The 14,822-nt window shown below is 55.3% G+C and overlaps 1 protein-coding gene across 1 annotated transcript in view; it reads right to left on the bottom strand.

Moving 5' to 3' along the window:
- Positions 1-14,822, bottom strand: part of CFAP418 (cilia and flagella associated protein 418) — a 35,676-nt gene that overhangs the window by 18,809 nt on the left and 2,045 nt on the right. Inside the window, exon 2 of the mRNA XM_069731681.1 lies at positions 3,909-4,005. Coding sequence (XP_069587782.1) covers positions 3,909-4,005 — 97 coding nt within the window. The remainder of the gene's footprint in view (positions 1-3,908; positions 4,006-14,822) is intronic.

Here is a 14,822-nt window from a genome sequence, read left to right as displayed (position 1 = left end):
AATCATGGGGACTTTAGAGGTTTCATAAAGAGGCTGAGAACACCCAAACTCTTTCAAAAGCGTAGTGGTATGGAGGTGTTATATCCTTTTCCAGCAGAGCTGGTGGCCTCTTGGTCTACTCCACCAGTGGTAGACACTCCTGTAACTTGCTTATCTAAGGTGACCACTCTACCTCTTAGGGCTCTTTTCCATTTGCGAGAAACACGTCCGTGTCTCGCAAGTGAAAACCAAGCTCTGGCGCCAGCACTTGTTAGCGGAGCGTGCAGCTCCATGTATTGCTATGCGGCTGCACGCTCCGCTCTGGAGTGCCGGCGCCAGAGCTTGGTTTTCACATGCGAGACACGGACGTGTTTCTTGCAAATGGAAAAGAGCCCTTAGGGTGGTTTCGGCACTTAAGGACCCCACGGGTAGATGCACAGAATGTGTGGAAAGGTTTTCCTTTGCCCAGCCTTGTCTGCTACTTGGGTTTCCAAGGTGTTGACGGCGTGGGCTTAACATTTGCGACAAAGGTTTTTTGCTCAGGTTCCCAGGATTTAAAATTAGCCGAGATTGCGGACCAGATTGCGCAGGCAGGAAAATATTTTTGTTCAGCATCCTTAGGCGGCAAAAAATTGCGCGGCGATTTGACGAATGCTGTGGCTCAGAGTGTGGAGGCTCGATGTGGCTTCAAAAAGACTGCTGACAGGACTACCTCTCCAGGGGTCTCGCTTATTTGGAACCAGGCTAGATCAGATAATTTTGGTAGCTACAGTGTTGTGAATTCTGTTGTCAAGCTCCCTCCTGTGGTCACGAATGGTACTTCGGCTGGTTCTGTCCATGGGCTTCCTCTGGTGGTTGTGAGTGGAGCTGCGGCTTCTGAGTTTCCTTCTACAGGTGACAAGGTTAATTCGTTAGCTGGCTGCTCTATTTAACTCCACTTAGATCATTGCTCCATGCCACCTGTCAATGTTCCAGTATTGGTCTAGCTCTCTCCTGGATCGTTCTTGTGACCTGTCTTCCCAGCTGAAGCTAAGTTACTGCTTGTTTTTCTCTGGTTTGCTATTTTTCTGTCCAGCTTGCTATTTTGATTTTTGTCTTGCTTGCTGGAAGCTCTGGGACGCAGAGGGAGCGCCTCCGCACCATGAGTCGGTGCGGAGGGTCTTTTTGCGCCCTCTGCGTGGTCTTTTTGTAGTTTTTGTGCTGACCGCAAAGTTACCTTTCCTATCCTCTGTCTGTTCAGTAAGTCGGGCCTCACTGTGCTAATTTTCATCTTTACTCACAGTCATTATATGTGGGGGGCTGCCTTTTCCTTTGGGGAATTTCTCTGTGGCAAGGTAGGTTTTTTTTTTTCTATCTCTAGGGCTAGCTAGTTTCTTAGGCTGTGTCGAGTTGCATAGGGAGCGTTAGGAGCAATCCACGGCTATTTCTAGTGTGTGTGATAGGATTAGGGATTGCGGTCAGCAGAGTTCCCACGTCTCAGAGCTCGTCCTATATTATTAGTAACTATCAGGTCATTCCGTGTGCTCTTACCCACTAGGTCCATTATTGTCCTTACCACCAGGTCATAACACTACAGGCAGCAGAAGCAGCCTACTTCATCAACCCAAGGCCAGCCGTCCTTTTAGGAGGCGTAGGGCCTTGCTGGTCCGTCCCTTTTCTCACTTTCCAGCAACGGATGGGCTGGGTCGGCAGGTTAGATCGAAGGTCTCTTAGGACAGCTACCTTAAGGCAAACTACCGCTGGACGACATCCTTCATAAGGGGCTAGGCCGTCCGGGTTCAGAGGCAATAAGAAAGTCAGTGCTTGAAGGGTAGCTCCCACCAGATCATTCTTCCAGGGTGGGTGCTCGCTTTCTCCTTTTTAAGGAGACATGGCTTGGGGCAATCGGCGATCTTTAGGTCAGGGAGGTCATCAAAAATGGTGTCAGCCTCCAAGTAGTAGCAAACTATTCCATGGTACTGTGTGCCCCAATAAGACTATGAGACACAGATTTTACGGTGGGTACGAAAAATCTACCTTTTATGTTTCTAGGTTCCTCTACAGAATCCAGGTATTCAGAATCCACATATTCAGGACTCTTTTTGTTTAAAAAAAATTCTGTAAATTCAAAGTGAACAACCCCTTTAATATTCTGGAGACTTTTTAATGAGCTATTCTATTTTTTATTACTTGCCTCCAAAAATGAAGGAAGATACTAGCATGGGGGGAAAGGAACATTTCCTGAGAAATTCCCTTGCAAATGTTTTCTTTAAACTGATTGTATTTTTCGGACTACAAGACACATATGTAACAAGAAAAACTCTTGTTAAAAAGTTTGCGTCTTATAGTCCGATCAGAGAGAGCTGCTACCTCTCCTCATGCTGTGCACTGATCTATGTGATCGGTGAAGAGCAGGAGAAGATGCTGCGGGGACTGAACAGAAGATGCACGAGCTGAGCAGCTGAAGGACCTTCTGCACGAGAAATTCTAGGACCTTTCAGGTCATGTCACTTGAAAGGTGCTTGGGTTAATCAAGTGGAAAGTCCTGCGAATGTTCTGCTGCTGACACCTCAGTACACGGCCCAATCAAGAACTGCAGAATGTGGTAATGTATAGTGTGTGTGGGTGTCTATTCCTGCATGGGCATGCAGCAGAGCTGTGCGTGCCTGCATGGGCATGCAGCAGAGCTGTGCGTGCCTGCATGGGCATGCAGCAGAGCAGAGTCTATATGGCCATGCAGCAGAGAGCTGTGCATGTCTATTTGGCCATGCAGCAGAGAGCTGTGCATGTCTATATGGCCATGCAGCAGAGTAGTGTATGTCTATATGTGATTGTATAGCAGAGCTGTGTATCTATGTATGCACATATAGCAAAGCTGTGTGCATCTATGTATGCACATGTAGCAGAGCTGTGTGTATCTATTTGTGCATGTAGCATAACTCTGCATTTATTGGTGCATCTGAAGCAGAGCTCTTTGTGCTTATAAGTGCATGTAGCAAAGCTGTGTGTGTCTTTATATGCACATGTAGCAGAGCTGTGTGTACAAAAAATGGAAAAACAGAGCAGCACATTCAAATATAAAGAGTCTGGGTGCAATAAAGCTTCCACAGGCATATACCAAACCTTGCATGTAGTAGTCCACAAAAGGGAAGCAGCACACCACGGTCTGTGAATAAGGAGCTATTTTATTTAGCCTATGATAGCGATGTTTCGGTTCAGTACATCGAACCTTTTTCAAGCAGTGGTATGTACATGTGCATATGTAGAAGAGCTCTGTGTTTATATGTACATGTAGCAGAGCTGTGTTGTGTGTATAACACTGGAGAGACACACTAACAATATGTTGATTACCTTTCTATTCTACCCTAGTACATTAAAATGAGAGATAATGATCTCTACACCGCTAAGGAAGTTTTAATTAATAGGACTTTTTTTTCCCCCTTTTTTCTGCAGTCTAAAACTGGTGTGTTTTGCATTTCGAAAAATACAGTAATTTTCCATGCTTCAAATACACATATGCAAAAGCCACAGGAAAACAATATATACTGGGATATCTCGATGATCGCCGAGATTCCCACCAAGACTCCAGTGATCTCGAGAACGGGGAGCCCCATCTTCAATGGAGTGGAGCTGTCAATACGTGACCTGTGCTGCATTCACTGTTTATGAGACCGCAAGAGAGAGCAGAGTTCAGCACTCCGCTCTTTCCAGCAGTCAAATTGACAATAAATAAATCTTGCACACCACCACATTATTCTAAAGGGGTTGTCTAAGATCAATCACGGGAGCGGAAATGTCAAAAGGAGCACTACTTATCTGTTACATGGCCTGATTCTTCCTGATGGCCTTCATTCATTTGCTGAAACTTTGAGATCATGCTGAACACGTGACCGCTGCAACTAATCACCAACCAGATAGTGCTGCCGGAATGTGCACTTTAAAGATCGTACCTTGTTTTCTTCACAGAAGCGAACATCGAGTATATCTTCAATCAATTCATCAACGTTTTCATCATCCACCGGTGTGATCGTTAAAGGATTCTTAGATCTGAAAGTAAGCAATAAATCCCTATAAAACATAATTAACTGTAGGTCACATTGGTAATAGAGTCGGTTGATCTCTTAGCTCGGAGATTACTGTATATAAGATGAAATAAACCATAATCCATGTCTGGGGGAAAAACAGTTTTCAATCTGGACAGTGCCAAGATGTGACCGTCCAGGCTGAGAACCACTGGTGACTGAACAGCTGGGAGCGCAGCCTCAGTGACTGGCAGTGACTTCATCGAGGTTACCTCCGGTCACTGAGGCTCCGTTCCCAGCCGGGCTGAACTGACATGACCTCTGTGACATCCCCACTAGAAAAACTGATCACAGCTGAGAACTCACGCTGTCTTTTGACAGGAACCGCGGCTCTCTGAGCAGCGGGGATGATTTCACCGTGGTGATTGCCACGCTGTCATCCACATGATGACACTGGAACGCTGGATGTTCGGGCCCCACATTCAAATGAATGGGGTCCGGGTACTCGAACCCGAACTTTTTGTAACTGCTCGGCCGAACCCGCCAGACCCGAAAGGCGAGGAGTTGGCCCATCTCTACACGCGAGTAATAATGAAGCATTCGCTGGAGTTCAGTGACCTAAATCAGTCGCATCTGGTGCCTAGCGAGCGACGTCACCGAAAAATGTGCGCCAGGCGAAGACTGACATACATTGGTGGAGTACGATACGCCACTGCAGAAAGAGAAAAAAAAAAGAAGGTAACGTCCGGCACAACCAACTGGATAAAATACATAATCATATCCTATGATTAGTGGCGTCTTAGTGCTCCAGAAAGAGTAAGGTGTTGAGGTTTTTATCCAGCTGGTTGTGCGGGAAGCTACCCTCAGCTCCAATCACCAGCAAGTACGGCACCCACTGCTCTCTAATTACAGCAACGGATCCATCCATATTCCAGTGTGAACGGCTCCAAAATCCCCCTCTCCTCCTTGGATTCACCACCGTAACTTAGGATGAAACTGAGGGGCTGGCCTATAGAAGACAATATTTTTGCACAACTTATTAACATGTTTACGTCAAATTTCTGGTGTTCGCACCTTAATGAATGGCTCCCATTGTCTCTATAATTATTTTGTCTGGTCAAATAAAACCAAAAACAGCAAGTGGCTGGTTTGTTTTTCTTCTTAATACTGTGTATGTCTAAAGATGGCCATACACAGGATGAAGAATCGAATGAAGAAAGATCATCTGTCGTTCGCATGACAGCAACATATACTTGTCCAACGACACTGTACAGATATCTCACAGATGAAGCCATACATTTCAGATAGCAAACAATAGCCTTCAATAATATCAGTGGGATGGAGCTAATGAACTTAAAGGGGTTGTCCAGTGCAAATCAATAAGTCTGCAGTCAGTCTGGGGGATTGTAGGAGTCATACATACCCCCGGCCAGTGGGCGCAGCGTCACTTCCGTACACTTGTATACAGGGAGTCCGCGCCCTCTAGTCGGCCATGTCACTAGTACAAATATATGGGGCGAGGCTCCGGCGGGGACTATATGTATAATGCAGATCCAATCCTCGCTGTGCACAGGCCGTCGGCCGGGGAGAGGTCACTATATGGAGCGAGGCCCCGGCGGGGAGTATGTATAATGCTGCGCACAGGCCGTCGGCCGGGGAGAGGTCACTATATGGGGCGATGCCCCGGCGGGGAGTATGTATAATGCTGCGCACAGGCCGTCGGCCGGGGAGAGGTCGCTATATGGAGCGAGGCCCCGGCGGGGAGTATGTATAATGCTGCGCACAGGCCGTCGGCCGGGGAGAGGACACTATAAGGAGCGAGGCCCCGGCGGGGAGTATGTATAATGCTGCGCACAGGCCGTCGGCCGGGGAGAGGTCATTATATGGAGCGAGGCCCCGGCGGGGAGTATGTATAATGCTGCGCACAGGCCGTCGACCGGGGAGAGGTCATTATATGGAGCGAGGCCCCGGCGGGGAGTATGTATAATGCTGCGCACAGGCCGTCGGCCGGGGAGAGGTCACTATATGGAGCGAGGCCCCGGCGTGGAGTATGTATAATGCTGCGCACATGCCGTTGGCCGGGGAGAGGTCACTATATGGAGCGAGGCCCCGGCGGGGAGTATGTATAATGCTGCGCACAGGCCGTCGGCCGGGGAGAGGTCACTATATGGAGCGAGGCCCCGGCGGGGAGTATGTATAATGCTGCGCACAGGCCGTCGGCCGGGGAGAGGTCACTATATGGGGCGATGCCCCGGCGGGGAGTATGTATAATGCTGCGCACAGGCCGTCGGCCGGGGAGAGGTCGCTATATGGAGCGAGGCCCCGGCGGGGAGTATGTATAATGCTGCGCACAGGCCGTCGGCCGGGGAGAGGTCATTATATGGAGCGAGGCCCCGGCGGGGAGTATGTATAATGCTGCGCACAGGCCGTCGACCGGGGAGAGGTCATTATATGGAGCGAGGCCCCGGCGGGGAGTATGTATAATGCTGCGCACAGGCCGTCGGCCGGGGAGAGGTCATTATATGGAGCGAGGCCCCGGCGGGGAGTATGTATAATGCTGCGCACAGGCCGTCGACCGGGGAGAGGTCATTATATGGAGCGAGGCCCCGGCGGGGAGTATGTATAATGCTGCGCACAGGCCGTCGGCCGGGGAGAGGTCACTATATGGAGCGAGGCCCCGGCGTGGAGTATGTATAATGCTGCGCACATGCCGTTGGCCGGGGAGAGGTCACTATATGGAGCGAGGCCCCGGCGGGGAGTATGTATAATGCTGCGCACAGGCCGTCGGCCGGGGAGAGGTCATTATATGGGGCGATGCCCCGGCGGGGAGTATGTATAATGCTGCGCACAGGCCGTCGGCCGGGGAGAGGTCATTATATGGAGCGAGGCCCCGGCGTGGAGTATGGATAATGCTGCGCACATGCCGTTGGCCGGGGAGAGGTCACTATATGGAGCGAGGCCCCGGCGGGGAGTATGTATAATGCTGCGCACAGGCCGTCGGCCGGGGAGAGGTCACTATATGGGGCGATGCCCCGGCGGGGAGTATGTATAATGCTGCGCACAGGCCGTCGGCCGGGGAGAGGTCATTATATGGAGCGAGGCCCCGGCGGGGAGTATGTATAATGCTGCGCACAGGCCGTCGGCCGGGGAGAGGTCACTATATGGGGGGAGTATGTATAATGCTGCGCACAGGCCGTCGGCCGGGGAGAGGTCACTATATGGAGCGAGGCCCCGGCGGGGAGTATGTATAATGCTGCGCACAGGCCGTCGGCCGGGGAGAGGTCACTATATTGAGCGAGGCCCCGGCGGGAAGTATGTATAATGGTGCGCACAGGCCGTCGGCCGGGGAGAGGTCACTATATGGAGCGAGGCCCCGGCGGGGAGTATGTATAATGCTGCGCACAGGCCGTCGGCCGGGGAGAGGTCACTATATGGGGGGGGAGTATGTATAATGCTGCGCACAGGCCGTCGGCCGGGGAGAGGTCACTATATGGAGCGAGGCCCCGGCGGGGAGTATGTATAATGCTGCGCACAGGCCGTCGGCCGGGGAGAGGTCATTATATGGAGCGAGGCCCCGGCGGGGAGTATGTATAATGCTGCGCACAGGCCGTCGGCCGGGGAGAGGTCACTATATGGAGCGAGGCCCCGGCGGGGAGTATGTATAATGCTGCGCACAGGCCGTCGGCCGGGGAGAGGTCATTATATGGAGCGAGGCCCCGGCGGGGAGTATGTATAATGCTGCGCACAGGCCGTCGGCCGGGGAGAGGTCACTATATGGAGCGAGGCCCCGGCGGGGAGTATGTATAATGCTGCGCCCAGGCCGTCGGCCAGGGAGAGGTCAATATATGGGGGGAGGATGTATAATACTGCGCACAGGCCGTCGGCCGGGGAGAGGTCACTATATGGGGGGAGGATGTATAATGCTGCGCACAGGCCGTCGGCCGGGGAGAGTATGTATAATGCTGCGCACAGGCCGTCGGCCGGGGAGAGGTCACTATATGGGGGGAGGATGTATAATGCTGCGCACAGGCCGTCGGCCAGGGAGAGTATGTATAATGCTGCGCACAGGCCGTCGAGAGTATGTATAATGCTGCGCACAGGCCGTCGGCCGGGGAGAGGTGCGGGGAGTATGTATAATGCTGCGCACAGGCCGTCGGCCGGGGAGAGGTCACTATATGGGGGGAGGATGTATAATGCTGCGCACAGGCTATCGGCCGGGGAGAGGTCACTATATGGGGGAGTATGTATAATGCTGCGCACGGCCGTCGAGAGTATGTATAATGCTGCGCACAGGCCGTCGGCCGGGGAGAGGTGCGGGGAGTATGTATAATGCTGCGCACAGGCCGTCGGCCGGGGAGAGGTCACTATATGGGGGAAGGATGTATAATGCTGCGCACAGGCTATCGGCCGGGGAGAGGTCACTATATGGGGAGAGTATGTATAATGCTGCGCACAGGCCGTCGGCCGGGGAGAGGTCACTATATGGGGGGAGTACGTATAATGCTGCGCACGGCCGTCGGCCGGGGAGAGGTCACTATATGGGGGGAGTATATATAATGCTGCGCACAGGCCGTCGGCCGGGGAGTATATATAATGCTGCGCACAGGCCGTCGGCCGGGGAGTATATATAATGCTGCGCACAGGCCGTTGGCCGGGGAGAGGTCACTATATGGGGGGAGTACGTATAATGCTGCGCACGGCCGTCGGCCGGGGAGAGGTCACTATATGGGGGGAGTATGTATAATGCTGCGCACAGGCCGTCGGCCGGGGAGTATATATAATGCTGCGCACAGGCCATCGGCCGGGGAGTATATATAATGCTGCGCACAGGCCGTCGGCCGGGGAGTATATATAATGCTGCGCACAGGCCGTCGGCCGGGGAGTATATATAATGCTGCGCACAGGCAGGCGGCCGGGGAGAGGTCATTATATGGGGGGAGTACGTATAATGCTGCGCACGGCCGTCGGCCGGGGAGAGGTCACTATATGGAGCGAGGCCCCGGCGGGGAGTATGTATAATGCTGCGCACAGGCCGTCGGCCGGGGAGAGGTCACTATATGGAGCGAGGCCCCGGCGGGGAGTATGTATAATGCTGCGCACAGGCAGGCGGCCGGGGAGAGGTCATTATATGGAGCGAGGCCCCGGCGGGGAGTATGTATAATGCTGCGCACAGGCCGTCGGCCGGGGAGAGGTCATTATATGGGGGGAGTACGTATAATGCTGCGCACGGCCGTCGGCCGGGGAGAGGTCACTATATGGAGCGAGGCCCCGGCGGGGAGTATGTATAATGCTGCGCACAGGCAGGCGGCCGGGGAGAAGTCATTATATGGGGCGAGGCCCCGGCGGGGAGTATATATAATGCTGCGCACAGGCCGTCGGCCGGGGAGAGGTCACTATATGGGGGGAGTATGTATAATGCTGCGCACAGGCCGTCGGCAGCGGAGTATACATAATGCTGCGCACAGGCCGTCGGCCGGGGAGTATATATAATGCTGCGCACAGGCAGGCGGCCGGGGAGAGGTCACTATATGGAGCGAGGCCCCGGCGGGGAGTATGTATAATGCTGCGCACAGGCCGTCGGCCGGGGAGTATATATAATGCTGCGCACAGGCCGGCGGCCGGGGAGTATATATAATGCTGCGCACAGGCCGGCGGCCGGGGAGTATATATAATGCTGCGCACAGGCCGTCGGCCGGGGAGTATATATAATGCTGCGCACAGGCCGGCCGCCGGGGAGTATATATAATGCTGCGCACAGGCCGGCGGCCGGGGAGTATATATAATGCTGCGCACAGGCCGGCGGCCGGGGAGTATATATAATGCTGCGCACAGGCCGTCGGCCGGGGAGAGGTCACTATATGGGGGGAGTATATATAATGCTGCGCACAGGCCGTCGGCCGGGGAGTATATATAATGCTGCGCACAGGCCGTCGGCCGGGGAGTATATATAATGCTGCGCACAGGCCGTCGGCCGGGGAGTATATATAATGCTGCGCACAGGCCGTCGGCCGGGGAGTATATATAATGCTGCGCACAGGCCGTCGGCCGGGGAGTATATATAATGCTGCGCACAGGCCGGCGGCCGGGGAGTATATATAATGCTGCGCACAGGCCGTCGGCCGGGGAGTATATATAATGCTGCGCACAGGCCGTCGGCCGGGGAGTATATATAATGCTGCGCACAGGCCGTCGGCCGGGGAGTATATATAATGCTGCGCACAGGCCGTCGGCCGGGGAGTATATATAATGCTGCGCACAGGCCGGCGGCCGGGGAGTATATATAATGCTGCGCACAGGCCGGCGGCCGGGGAGTATATATAATGCTGCGCACAGGCCGTCGGCCGGGGAGTATATATAATGCTGCGCACAGGCCGTCGGCCGGGGAGTATATATAATGCTGCGCACAGGCCGTCGGCCGGGGAGTATATATAATGCTGCGCACAGGCCGGCGGCCGGGGAGTATATATAATGCTGCGCACAGGCCGGCGGCCGGGGAGTATATATAATGCGGCGGCCGGGGAGTATATATAATGCTGCGCACAGGCCGTCGGCCGGGGAGTATATATAATGCTGCGCACAGGCCGTCGGCCGGGGAGTATATATAATGCTGCGCACAGGCCGTCGGCCGGGGAGTATATATAATGCGGCGGCCGGGGAGTATATATAATGCTGCGCACAGGCCGTCGGCCGGGGAGTATATATAATGCTGCGCACAGGCCGTCGGCCGGGGAGTATATATAATGCTGCGCACAGGCCGGCGGCCGGGGAGTATATATAATGCTGCGCACAGGCCGTCGGCCGGGGAGTATATATAATGCTGCGCACAGGCCGTCGGCCGGGGAGTATATATAATGCTGCGCACAGGCCGTCGGCCGGGGAGTATATATAATGCGGCGGCCGGGGAGTATATATAATGCTGCGCACAGGCCGTCGGCCGGGGAGTATATATAATGCTGCGCACAGGCCGTCGGCCGGGGAGTATATATAATGCTGCGCACAGGCCGGCGGCCGGGGAGTATATATAATGCTGCGCACAGGCCGGCGGCCGGGAAGTATATATAATGCTGCGCACAGGCCGTCGGCCGGGGAGTATATATAATGCTGCGCACAGGCCGTCGGCCGGGGAGTATATATAATGCTGCGCACAGGCCGTCGGCCGGGGAGTATATATAATGCTGCGCACAGGCCGTCGGCCGGGGAGTATATATAATGCTGCGCACAGGCCGTCGGCCGGGGAGTATATATAATGCTGCGCACAGGCCGTCGGCCGGGGAGTATATATAATGCTGCGCACAGGCCGTCGGCCGGGGAGTATATATAATGCTGCGCACAGGCCGTCGGCCGGGGAGTATATATAATGCTGCGCACAGGCCGTCGGCCGGGGAGTATATATAATGCTGCGCACAGGCCGTCGGCCGGGGAGTATATATAATGCTGCGCACAGGCCGTCGGCCGGGGAGTATATATAATGCTGCGCACAGGCCGTCGGCCGGGGAGTATATATAATGCTGCGCACAGGCCGTCGGCCGGGGAGTATATATAATGCTGCGCACAGGCCGTCGGCCGGGGAGTATATATAATGCTGCGCACAGGCCGTCGGCCGGGGAGTATATATAATGCTGCGCACAGGCCGGCGGCCGGGGAGTATATATAATGCTGCGCACAGGCCGTCGGCCGGGGAGTATATATAATGCTGCGCACAGGCCGTCGGCCGGGGAGTATATATAATGCTGCGCACAGGCCGTCGGCCGGGGAGTATATATAATGCTGCGCACAGGCCGTCGGCCGGGGAGTATATATAATGCTGCGCACAGGCCGTCGGCCGGGGAGTATATATAATGCTGCGCACAGGCCGTCGGCCGGGGAGTATATATAATGCTGCGCACAGGCCGTCGGCCGGGGAGTATATATAATGCTGCGCACAGGCCGTCGGCCGGGGAGTATATATAATGCTGCGCACAGGCCGTCGGCCGGGGAGTATATATAATGCTGCGCACAGGCCGTCGGCCGGGGAGTATATATAATGCTGCGCACAGGCCGTCGGCCGGGGAGTATATATAATGCTGCGCACAGGCCGTCGGCCGGGGAGTATATATAATGCTGCGCACAGGCCGTCGGCCGGGGAGTATATATAATGCTGCGCACAGGCCGTCGGCCGGGGAGTATATATAATGCTGCGCACAGGCCGTCGGCCGGGGAGTATATATAATGCTGCGCACAGGCCGTCGGCCGGGGAGTATATATAATGCTGCGCACAGGCCGTCGGCCGGGGAGTATATATAATGCTGCGCACAGGCCGTCGGCCGGGGAGTATATATAATGCTGCGCACAGGCCGTCGGCCGGGGAGTATATATAATGCTGCGCACAGGCCGGCGGCCGGGGAGTATATATAATGCTGCGCACAGGCCGGCGGCCGGGGAGTATATATAATGCTGCGCACAGGCCGGCGGCCGGGAAGTATATATAATGCTGCGCACAGGCCGTCGGCCGGGGAGTATATATAATGCTGCGCACAGGCCGTCGGCCGGGGAGTATATATAATGCTGCGCACAGGCCGTCGGCCGGGGAGTATATATAATGCTGCGCACAGGCCGTCGGCCGGGGAGTATATATAATGCTGCGCACAGGCCGTCGGCCGGGGAGTATATATAATGCTGCGCACAGGCCGTCGGCCGGGGAGTATATATAATGCTGCGCACAGGCCGTCGGCCGGGGAGTATATATAATGCTGCGCACAGGCCGTCGGCCGGGGAGTATATATAATGCTGCGCACAGGCCGTCGGCCGGGGAGTATATATAATGCTGCGCACAGGCCGTCGGCCGGGGAGTATATATAATGCTGCGCACAGGCCGGCGGCCGGGGAGTATATATAATGCTGCGCACAGGCCGGCGGCCGGGGAGTATATATAATGCTGCGCACAGGCCGTCGGCCGGGGAGTATATATAATGCTGCGCACAGGCCGTCGGCCGGGGAGTATATATAATGCTGCGCACAGGCCGGCGGCCGGGGAGTATATATAATGCGGCGGCCGGGGAGTATATATAATGCTGCGCACAGGCCGGCGGCCGGGGAGTATATATAATGCTGCGCACAGGCCGTCGGCCGGGGAGTATATATAATGCTGCGCACAGGCCGTCGGCCGGGGAGTATATATAATGCGGCGGCCGGGGAGTATATATAATGCTGCGCACAGGCCGTCGGCCGGGGAGTATATATAATGCTGCGCACAGGCCGTCGGCCGGGGAGTATATATAATGCTGCGCACAGGCCGGCGGCCGGGGAGTATATATAATGCTGCGCACAGGCCGTCGGCCGGGGAGTATATATAATGCTGCGCACAGGCCGTCGGCCGGGGAGTATATATAATGCTGCGCACAGGCCGTCGGCCGGGGAGTATATATAATGCGGCGGCCGGGGAGTATATATAATGCTGCGCACAGGCCGTCGGCCGGGGAGTATATATAATGCTGCGCACAGGCCGTCGGCCGGGGAGTATATATAATGCTGCGCACAGGCCGGCGGCCGGGGAGTATATATAATGCTGCGCACAGGCCGGCGGCCGGGAAGTATATATAATGCTGCGCACAGGCCGTCGGCCGGGGAGTATATATAATGCTGCGCACAGGCCGTCGGCCGGGGAGTATATATAATGCTGCGCACAGGCCGTCGGCCGGGGAGTATATATAATGCTGCGCACAGGCCGTCGGCCGGGGAGTATATATAATGCTGCGCACAGGCCGTCGGCCGGGAAGTATATATAATGCTGCGCACAGGCCGTCGGCCGGGGAGTATATATAATGCTGCGCACAGGCCGTCGGCCGGGGAGTATATATAATGCTGCGCACAGGCCGTCGGCCGGGGAGTATATATAATGCTGCGCACAGGCCGTCGGCCGGGGAGTATATATAATGCTGCGCACAGGCCGTCGGCCGGGGAGTATATATAATGCTGCGCACAGGCCGTCGGCCGGGGAGTATATATAATGCTGCGCACAGGCCGTCGGCCGGGGAGTATATATAATGCTGCGCACAGGCCGTCGGCCGGGGAGTATATATAATGCTGCGCACAGGCCGTCGGCCGGGGAGTATATATAATGCTGCGCACAGGCCGTCGGCCGGGGAGTATATATAATGCTGCGCACAGGCCGGCGGCCGGGGAGTATATATAATGCTGCGCACAGGCCGGCGGCCGGGGAGTATATATAATGCTGCGCACAGGCCGGCGGCCGGGGAGTATATATAATGCTGCGCACAGGCCGTCGGCCGGGGAGTATATATAATGCTGCGCACAGGCCGTCGGCCGGGGAGTATATATAATGCTGCGCACAGGCCGTCGGCCGGGGAGTATATATAATGCTGCGCACAGGCCGTCGGCCGGGGAGTATATATAATGCTGCGCACAGGCCGTCGGCCGGGGAGTATATATAATGCTGCGCACAGGCCGTCGGCCGGGGAGTATATATAATGCTGCGCACAGGCCGTCGGCCGGGGAGTATATATAATGCTGCGCACAGGCCGTCGGCCGGGGAGTATATATAATGCTGCGCACAGGCCGTCGGCCGGGGAGTATATATAATGCTGCGCACAGGCCGTCGGCCGGGGAGTATATATAATGCTGCGCACAGGCCGTCGGCCGGGGAGTATATATAATGCTGCGCACAGGCCGTCGGCCGGGGAGTATATATAATGCTGCGCACAGGCCGTCGGCCGGGGAGTATATATAATGCTGCGCACAGGCCGTCGGCCGGGGAGTATATATAATGCTGCGCACAGGCCGTCGGCCGGGGAGTATATATAATGCTGCGCACAGGCCGGCGGCCGGGGAGTATATATAATGCTG

The sequence above is a fragment of the Ranitomeya imitator genome, chromosome 6 (assembly GCF_032444005.1).
Source record: "Ranitomeya imitator isolate aRanImi1 chromosome 6, aRanImi1.pri, whole genome shotgun sequence".
Classification (NCBI taxonomy): domain Eukaryota; kingdom Metazoa; phylum Chordata; class Amphibia; order Anura; family Dendrobatidae; genus Ranitomeya; species Ranitomeya imitator.
Note: the sequence above shows the minus strand (reverse complement) of the source record. Positions and strands in the feature narration are given on the sequence as shown.